This window comes from Melanotaenia boesemani, chromosome 19 (assembly GCF_017639745.1).
Source record: "Melanotaenia boesemani isolate fMelBoe1 chromosome 19, fMelBoe1.pri, whole genome shotgun sequence".
In the NCBI taxonomy this organism is placed as follows: domain Eukaryota; kingdom Metazoa; phylum Chordata; class Actinopteri; order Atheriniformes; family Melanotaeniidae; genus Melanotaenia; species Melanotaenia boesemani.
In genome coordinates this window covers 15977853-15988248 of record NC_055700.1, presented here as the reverse complement: position 1 = coordinate 15988248, position 10396 = coordinate 15977853, and the positions used below count along the sequence as shown (strand labels likewise).

The 10396-nt window shown below is 36.8% G+C and overlaps 1 protein-coding gene across 1 annotated transcript; it reads left to right on the top strand.

Moving 5' to 3' along the window:
• The first annotated feature begins 1566 nt into the window (after positions 1–1566).
• On the top strand, positions 1567–9495 carry LOC121629570 (prolactin-releasing peptide receptor-like). Its single transcript, XM_041969209.1, has 3 exons — positions 1567–1681; positions 6189–6666; positions 7713–9495. The coding sequence occupies exons 2-3, from the start codon at positions 6218–6220 to the stop codon at positions 8344–8346; spliced, it is 1083 nt and encodes a 360-aa protein (XP_041825143.1). The 5' UTR covers positions 1567–1681; positions 6189–6217; the 3' UTR covers positions 8347–9495.
• Positions 9496–10396: the final 901 nt, after the last annotated feature.

The window sequence follows — 10396 nt, the reverse complement described above, 5'->3', positions numbered from 1 at the left end:
GAAAGTCCCGAGGCGGTGTTGTTGCAACCATTATGTTAAAGGCCTCTAGTGGCCTGGGTTTCCCCAAAGGCCTGCTCACCACATACATTACCATTCAAAGGTTTGGACACATTAACTTATTAAAAATGACTGGGTAGATGTGTCCAAAGGCATTTTTACTCAGCCATGTTGTCATTATAATACATTAAACTGTTTTCTACATTGTGTTGTCATGCTCGCTACTTATCAAAGTAACAGAAAATAGTGGTATTGTATTTTCACAAAGAGATTATTGTCTTGGGTGCATATTTAGCCTGAGCTTGCTTCACATTGTTTGCTTCCAAAAAGAGAAGAACATTATGTAAAAGCAGCCGGAATCATTATCCTTTGCTATGTGGCTTCATCTGACATTTTGGCCAATTTCCAAAACTGTAAACTGTGTAAATCTAAAATGAAGGACATTTGGTGTTCTTAAACTTGAAATAAGAAAAAGCTGGAAGGACATCAACTTTAATTTATCCTTACCTAACAAGTTTGTTTATATATATATATTAACATTAAATATCTACTTCTGTCTCTGCCATTAAGAATAAAACAAATGAATCACTCTGCACTTTAAAGCCTTTTATTCATGGAAATTATGTGAACATCTGAATAATGGTAAGCTGTCAGGAATAGTTCAGGGCATGATTTAAAAAGCCAAATAAAAAAACGAAGTAATCTGTGTCCGCTTTCCTTTTCACATGCACTTACAGGTTTAATAAAGAAGTGGTGATGGCAGCAAAATACAGCTGTAATGTACTGTTCATTATCAACTTTGTCTTTTACTGAGCCTCAGATGCATTAACAGCTACAAGGAACAGAAGCATCAAACAAAAGACAACAAATATGGTTTTTGCACATGTTTTCTGTTTAGATTAGATAAATGAAAGACAAAGTTTTAGAAAACAGCAGAAAAATCAACAAGCGCAACAGTTCAGGGAATAAAATAACAGAAAATGCAACAAAATCAAACAATCAAACCAATGAAGCAACACTGAAACCAGAAAACTCAGCACTTTAGAAAATAACAAAAAAAAAAAAAAAAAAAAATCCACAAACAAATAAAAAGAAAACACATTTAGATTTTTCTTTTTTCTATTGTCTAAGTTTAAAGTATGAAAAGTTTTATTCTGTTAGTTTTTTGTCAGTATTGTTAAACTTTGATGCTTTGTTTTCATGTCGGGACTGTGGCAAAAATCTCCCAATGAAAACAAAATCATGAAAATACACAGCTATGACATCACATGGCTTCTGGCGATTTTACTGTATAATTAAACATGCAAACATGCAATTGATCATTCTCCCATCAGATAGAGTTCTGCACATCCCTTTGAACACATCAATAATCATCCAAACCATCCTGCCATCTCTGTCCTGACCACTAACCAATCAGTTACAGATCAAACGTCATCACTAAGTCCAACCCAGGCATTAATCTTTTTGGGTCTCAGCCATCTTATTGGCTTGCTGTCATTTCCACAGATTCTGTATCTCAGACACCCCTCTCACTCCGCTCTCCGTGCATCTCCCTCTTTCTTTCTCTCTGTTTAAAACAGCAGCAGCTTCAGCTCACTCACTGTGGGGAAGCTTAACAGCCAGGTTCAATCTTCACACTCCTCACACACTCAACATATACTTTTACTGAGAAACACCAACACAGGTAAGTTACTTGCTATTTCTCATGCTTTCATTAAATAATACTGGGGGCCAGACTTTTGTGACTTTAAAGATTTACAGTTTGCATCTCATGCAAGCAGCATTGTTGGCCTTGAATTATGTACTAGGGGCATTTATTCTAAATAAATGCACATAGATTTCTTACCACATTAAAAAAATGCATCTAAAGATTAATAAAAATTGTTTGATTATTTCTACTTCAGTTACTCTATGATGTAGAACGTTTAAGTGGTTTTCCTATGATGGAACAATAAAATATAATTAGTGTTTGGTACTGTATTAAAAACACAGCTCTGTTCAGTTATAGATGGCTGCTTTACATGTTAATGGTATTTTATATGTATGTATGTAAGTATTAAATGTCATATTATACTTCATAATTATAGTGACTACATTGATATATTCTGTTGAGATATGTGTAAATTATCAAACATAAATTTCTAGCCACTGGTGCAAAAACATCTGTGTAAACTGACTCAAAGATGATGATGTTGAAGGATTGGCAGCTTTATATAACAATTTTACACTGCGGGCAAGAGTGGACGTGGCAACAAGACACAGTGTGATTGTACTGCACCTCAGGTCTCTGTCAGGCAGAATCCTGCAGCAGACAAACAGTCGTGGATGTACTGCTGCTTAAAAGCTCGTCTGCAGACACATAAAGGAAAGAGCAAGGCTGAGGTCAAGGAGCACAGCGGTTATTCAGAGAGACTGAGCAGCTTAGATTTACAAGAAAATGAGTAATAATATTGTGATTATATTTGTCTACATGTTTAGAAAAAGTGTTACGTCACCAAAAAGGTGCAGAAATTGTAAGGTGGTAAAAAAGATTTATTAGTTGTTTTGTATAATGAAGTGTTTAGGATATCATATTTTAATAGTGTGTGTTTTTATGGTTCACTTTAATCAAATATACTGATATTAAAGTAGAAAAGTTAAATAATGTTAACCAATATTGGGACTAAATATTGGGGCTTTTATAATGTGCCAATCTGTGGTGTAACACCACCATCCAAACCCTACTACCTTCTTAAAAGCTTTTTGTACATCTGATAGTTATGCAATATCACGTTTGTTGATGCAAACAGTTGGCATGTCACAAACTGCAAAGGAAAGGCATGAAAAGTTTAATAACCATTTCTACGTGTGTTTAGGTCCATACAGTAATGCAGAACACATGTATGTAACAATTTTGAATAAAGGATGCAGGCATACCAGGGTTTTGTAGCCCACACAGTGCTGTAATTATCAACTCTGAGCCTTCTTAACGAAACTGCATGTTTTACACTGTGAACCAATGTTACACATTCTGATGCGAGACTGACTCCTGATTAAGACAGAAATCTCAAACTGTTCTTTGAATATTGATGAAGTCTAGCTTAAGAACTGATGCCAAAATCTCACTTCACCTTTCACATGCTCAAGAATAAATAACCAAAGAAAGATGGCATACATGTATGCTCATTGCAGATTTGGGAAGTTGTAATGGCACAATCTCTTAGATGCTTATAAAACTTACACACTTAATACCTTATACCAGCACTGTAACTGCTTAGGATAGCTCCATCATTTTATTATACAAATGTATCTATGAAATAAATCTTGACTTGCTTTTATATGTTAGTTTATTATAACTTGTTAAAAGTATGCTCATTTTGTAGCATTCATCATCGAGGACTTGAATTTAGAATAGGTTAAACATTAACATAGAATATCTGACTCCAACAAAACTTTACCTATTCAGCGCTGTTCGTTGAATCAGAAATGAGGATCAAGTCGAGACGTCGAGGATCAAGTTAACAATTTATTAACAGATCAAAAGCAATTCAGTTACAGAGTCTCTGCGTTCAGAGTAAATAACCAAACAGAAAGGCTTTTATAGATTGAAGGTTAATCGTTGGGGAGGTCCTCCTTCTTATCACGCACACACACACACACACACACGGCTGCAAACAACTGTGAGTCAGTTGAGGCACCTTCTGTTTTGAAGGTCCAGTACATCTGTGAGCGCAGATACAGCGTATAGAAAAAAGCAGAACAGAAACAAACAAACTGCCAGACCAACCCGTATTTATCCATCATGCACCTTTTTTTGCAAAGCTAAGCATCTTTGCCATGCATGTATCATCCTGTGTTTACCCCACTTGTACTGAGAATCTGCTGTCCTATGTATTTCATGTCAAATATAACCACATTTTATTAAAAAGATATATTATAAAGTAAGAGGAACACAAAATAACTCTTCAGACTTAAAAATTATTTTCCATTTCCAGTCCATTTTTTCTAATTGATCTCCAGGTTGATAATGTATTGTTATTTTAAGTCAAGTCTTACATATAGTTACATTAAAGGAAATTGTTTCAGGAACAAGCATGTGAACATTTTATCTAAACCACATTTCTTAACCAAAACACTAATAGATTTATATTTATTTTATCATTAGCTCAGCGCAGCAGTCAATATATTTCAGTTTGATATATTACAGTAATATTTGAAAACTGTGCTGAACAAAGAAGAGCAAATTTTTAATTGTAACCTAATTAAGATCTAATTTAATTGCAGTGTGTGTGTGTGTGTGTGTTTGTGTGTGTGTGTGTGTGTGTGTCCGTCCTTGTAAAAGTAAACTGTAAAATAACTATGGAGTCAGAGAAAGCTCCTGTATGTCATAGCTGCAAATTGCCACAAATACTGTAAATATCATAAATACGTGCACAGTCCCAATTTTAAAAAGCTATGTAAAATATAAATATAAATAGAATCTCATAGACTATTATTTGATTCATAATAGAACATAGAAATCAACAAATGTTAAAGACAGTTTATGACTGAGTGAAAAATATGAACTCAAATAGGTTGACAAAGAGGTTGTGGAAAGCTAGATGTTTAAGAGGAATTAAAAGAAACAGATAAGAGGAGCATGTTGCATCTAATCAGGTTAATTATATCAGTAACAAGTTTGGGTATGAAAAGAGCACCAAAAGAGGTGGTCTCTCTCTTAAAGGGAACAATGGGCAGAGGTCTGTCAGTTTGAAAAAATTGTAATCAGATTAATCAGTCTCGGTTTCATTTAGTCACAAACCAAACCACTGCTGCCTTTCAACGACGTTTAGTACCTGCATTTTTAGGATGCTGAATATTTAAATCCCACTCAGTTGCTGACATCTTGGATCCTTTGAAATCTACAAAAAGTTTCTTTCAGAGGATATTTAAGTGTTCATTCATGTGTCCTTTGTACTATGAATGCACCCATAATCCCTTGCACGTGTACAAGGGTAAAACTCTAACAATTACTGTATACACACATGCACATTTGCTGAACATTTACAAAATAAGTTCTTCAAATGCCAAAGGGATTTTTATCAGGGTACTGAAGGACTCAATGGGAAGGGACCCCACCATGAAAGCATCCTTGACTTTTATAAGTGATATAAATCCCAACCTTTTATATGACTTTGCGTGGTGAGACATTTTTAGTGAAATCTAAGACATTACATCAGCTACCTGGCTTCAAGACAAGCTTTTCTTGGAGTGATTTTGTTCTGATTTATTTTAAAACATTCCACCCTGGTGGCTCCTGTTATTAAAACACCATTCCCAGCAGGCTGCCAAGCTTGGTGCGCTTAGTAGAGAGGCTTCCCATCTACCATCAAAGTAGATGTAATATGAAAATGGTTTATTTTTTATTTTTTTAGCATCCATTCTGATATACTGTAGCTTCTGGGTAACTTTTGGAGCAGGTTTATCAGCATCATGTTGGTGCAAGGCTGTTTTTTTCACACTGTGAATTAATGCTGTAATTAGGCAGAAGTAGAAATTTCAATATATGGTGGTGTCTCCAAAGACAGCCTATTGATTTGGGCAGGGAGACATGCTGATCCTGTTTGGCCTCAGTAGTAGCGCCATGTGATTTTATTAAGGTAGCTTTGTAAGGCAGAGGAAAGAAAAATAACCTGGGGCTTCAACGTTTTATATTTTTAGATGACTTTTCCTTCCTTTCATGATCTGCATAATTCACACAACATGACGGTTGCCACGAAATGCAACAATATTTGAATAAAACTCACAAACTGTATAAAAATGACACATTTCAGACATGTTGAAGTATTCTGCAGTTATTAACAAGGCAAAACACAATCAGCTGATTAGTAATTACACATGTTTACAGAATATAAAACAAGACCATACTCCATCATTTAGCATTTCTAAATGCACATTAATGTTGTGCCATGGATTTACAATGAAATGCTTTTTATAATTATACTTCTCATTATATCAGGTGCTCTTTCCCGCTCACCATGTGAATGTGCTGGTGCTGGTAAAAGCATGCATTTTCACTAACAGTCTTCCACTTTATAAATGTCATGAACTGCTGTCATTAAAAAGTTGTTTACATTTTGCATGTACCTGAAAGTCTGACCTTTAGAGCAGTTGATGTCTTGTTGTAATAGATGTAAACCTGCTTAACTTTCTGTCAATGCCATCTTTCACAGTGCAGGTATTGACAGACTGATCTGCTCCAATGGAGGGTAATTACAGTGACTCAACTGGAAGCACGCAACCATCTGTGTCTGGACAACAGACTGAGGGACACACTTATGAAGTGGCAGTACAAAGCAACTCCACCAACCACAGCTCTCAGTTTGCAGATGTGGCTTTGCTGCAGACCTTCAAGCCCCTCATCATCCCTTGTTACGTGCTTGTGGTGGTGGTGGGTGTGTTTGGGAACTACCTGCTCCTCTATGTTATCTGCCGAATTCGCAAGATGCACAATGTCACCAACTTTTTCATTGGAAACCTGGCCTTTTCTGACATGCTCATGTGTATAACATGTGTCCCGTTTACTCTCGCCTACGCCTTCAACCCACACGGCTGGGTTTTTGGCCGCTCTATGTGCTACCTGGTGTTCCTCATCCAGCCCGTCACAGTGTATGTTTCAGTCTTCACGCTCACAGCCATTGCCGTGGACAGGTGGGTGAATCTCTCTGCATTGTTGGAATTCCTCAAATCACAAGGCAATTTTTTTATGTTTTTCACTAGAGAACATCTGCTGGTATATATTAGGCAATAATCTCCAGCTTGAAATACACTTTCCTTGTTAACACTTTAAAACATTCATCTAAATATGAGTGGGGTAGAACTGAGAATTCATTAAGTAGGAGATGCAATTAACATTTATTATGTATACTCATTTGAAAATTAGGCTGATTGATTACTGAGTGCATGCGTTGATTTCATGATGAAACATGATCTTCTCCCCCAGCTCAGTACTAACAATGATCAGAAATGTATTAAAATATAGGATGGTTCTATGAATAAGAAATTTGAATTAAGTAGTTTGTGAGTGTATAAATTACTTAAACAGTACGAATTAATGAATGTCTTGGAAACAGACCATGAAAAAAAAAAAAATCCAGATATTTGCACGTGCACACTTAAAAGAAACAGGTGTGTGCTTTAAAGACACCTCACCCATAAAATTTTGATGCTGCGGATGTGCTCACAGCTCACTGGACCAAAGAAATTCAATCAGCCACAATAAAGCTTCCCTGTGTACTCACTGCCAATCTGTCTCCTTTCAGAATGGATTACATTACCCTCAATTCAGACTTTTAAGCACTAGTAGAAAACTCATTTAGCCTTTGCTGACAAGCTGTGGCTGCTGCTGTTATCTGTTGCACACCTGTGTTCAGTCATTGGTCGTAAATGTGAATGATTATTGTGCTTTTTTTCTTGGACTTTACAGATCACAGTGTCTGCTCTTTACAAATTTGATTGCCCTATTATAAAGCATGTCTTACTTACATCAATTAATACTTCGTGACTGCTCTGAGCTAATCATCTCATTGGACATTTTCACATCAAGTGCACCCATCACCTCAGGGGTTGAACTTTCAGTATAATTTTGCAGCAGGGATGCAAGATGGTATTAATTCATGCATTACAGTTTAGTCAAGCATTATTGTAGTACTAGTTTTGTACCCTTATTGTAAAACAATACTCTTTCTTTATTATAGATATTATGCAACAGTTCACCCCCTGAAGAAGCGGACCTCTGTGGCTACTTGCACCTTCGTCCTCACTGGAATCTGGTTGCTGTCTTGTGGCTTAGTGGCTCCAGCAGTGACTCATACCTACCATGTTGAATTCAAAGAGGAAGGCTTTACAATCTGCGAGGAGTTCTGGTTCGATCAAGAGAAAGAAAGACGGGCTTATGCATACAGCACATTGTTGGTTACTTATGTTCTTCCATTGTCAGCTGTCTTTGTCTCTTATCTCTGCATCACTGTCAAATTGAAGAAATGTGTTGCCCCAGGCAACAGGACACAAGACAAAATTTGCGCTCATCAGGCTCGCAAGAGAAAAATCTTTCGCTTAGTAGCTCTTCTGGTGTCTGCTTTTGCACTCTGTTGGCTTCCCATTCATGTGTTCAACGTGCTGAGAGACATTGACATTAACCTTATAAACAAGCGCTACTTTTTACTTATCCAGTTGCTGTGCCATCTGTGTGCCATGAGCTCATCTTGTTGCAACCCCTTTCTCTATGCATGGCTACATGATCGCTTCCGGGCTGAGCTGTGGAAGATGTTAAAGTGTCATCATCGCATTGGAGCTCCCACCAGTAACTGTGCTGCAGGTGTGGTTTTGTAATTTGCTGGTGTATCTGTTGATCACTTTGTGTAACTTGCAGATTTCTATAGTGTGCAAGTGGAAACTAGAGATATGTTGCATAAGAACATTAGCAGTGGTTGAATGTTCTTGAGAAGAGGCTTATTACTAGACAGTCATGAAAGTAACAAATCACTTTTTTATACCTTCTCTTAGTTACAGTGCAGTGATGATAGAGAGACAGTTCTGCCTTGGTGTTTCTTTATAAGTGATCTGCATTTAGACATGTCTGGAAAATGAACATATGTAGGCTATATCATTATGATGAGGCCTTGACTTTCTTCAATAAGCTTCCCACTGCTGCCATGGCTTTCACTCATGTTTTATCAAAATTATGGCAAATTATCCACAGTAGTTTCTCTCAAAGCCAATGACGTTATTGGTTCTACAGTATGAGAGGGAGCAACAGATTTGTGGAGTCATGCAGATAATAGCTTTTTGGCAGTTGCACCAATCTTCTGTTTGATGAAAATGTATAGAAACAGCTCTAGAAAATGGCAACAAATAACCTCCATGTACAAGACTGAGACACAAAAAGCATAAAAAATAAACATCTTAATGTAAGCAATCCAATAAATAGAACATTTTCATCCTCTGTGGATCACGAACATCCACAAGTCTGACATGATTTGCCTATTAGATACAGCCCATTTGTTCAGGATTTAAGCTGAGGGTGGCACATTAAGAAAGGAAATTGACAGCAAATACCAGTAAGCCTTTATCCCCACAGAAAGCAAAGGGTTGTCACGATTTAAACTTTTCTTCTTTATCATTTGGCTTGGTGCCATTAAATAAAAAAGAAAGCGGTTTGCCAAGAATATCTTGATGAAAATGTCTTTAAGTAGTCTTTTTATTGTAGACTGGAGATATTTTGGGCTTGGCATGAGCAGCCAAAGAAATGTCAGCCTGCTGGTGCTGTCAGTAGCATTTATCCCCTTTGGACAGGAAATATAGTCAAACCTCACTGTGATTTATATGTTATCTGTATGTCTGGGTAAGACCCTAATGACTTGATATGAAGGCATCACAGTGAGGAAGCTAATGAACTGTCCAAACCAGTAAGTGTTTATCTTCTAGGAAGCATGTCAGCTTGTATTTAGACTTTTCGTCTGCGTCAGCTGAAATGGCACCAATATAGAAGAAGTACATGGTTCATGAAGAATTTGGGGACCATGTTTGTCATATTGATTACTGAATAGCTCCACTTAACCTTCCTATACACTGACACTTGGGATGTGAATTTTAAAAGCCAAAATATGGTTTAAAGGAGGATCAATTCATCAACACAATCTGGTGTTGATCCTCCGTGGACCATAAAAATCCATGAACTACACTGAAATCCAGCTCAACAGGGAATGCGAGCCAAGTAAAAATGATTGAAGGTAAAGTTACTTGAAAACAATTGTGGTCAGGACGTGACTTAATACGTTCGCTGTTGCTAGTGAGGTTCATCCTCCAACCCCTCTAACCTCCAAATGTGGGCTTTTGTTTTTTAAATATGATACAACTGTGAAAATGTGGCTATTTCATGAAATGCTGTTTGCTACTCTGTGGAGTTATTCTTGTGTAGCATGTAAAAAGCAAAAATAATGTTTCTGGGCACATGTCAATAGATTAAATCTTCCATTTTCTGTTTGCAGTGAGACTGGGTTGGCTTTTAATATTTCTTCTGCGTAAATTAACATGGTAGCACTAAATGAAAGATGAATGGATTCCCACTAACATGAACATCAACAGATGATATTAGTAATATGGTGATGAGATGAGATTGGCTGAATGTTACCTTTATATCTAAAAGTAATGAGGAGAGGCCCAGTCAAGGTTGTGTATGATAAAAAAAAAAGTGTCGCTGCAGGTTTACAGAATATGATGAGAAAATTAAATCATAATTTCAAATTATGCTTGAAAATGGTCACTGCAAATGATTGTTTCCCCCAGGGCTCTCATGTCAGATGCGATCATTGTGTCCTACCTGGAGCACTGTGAAATTAAATTCATACGGTTGCACCCTAAGGCTTTAATTTTCTTTATG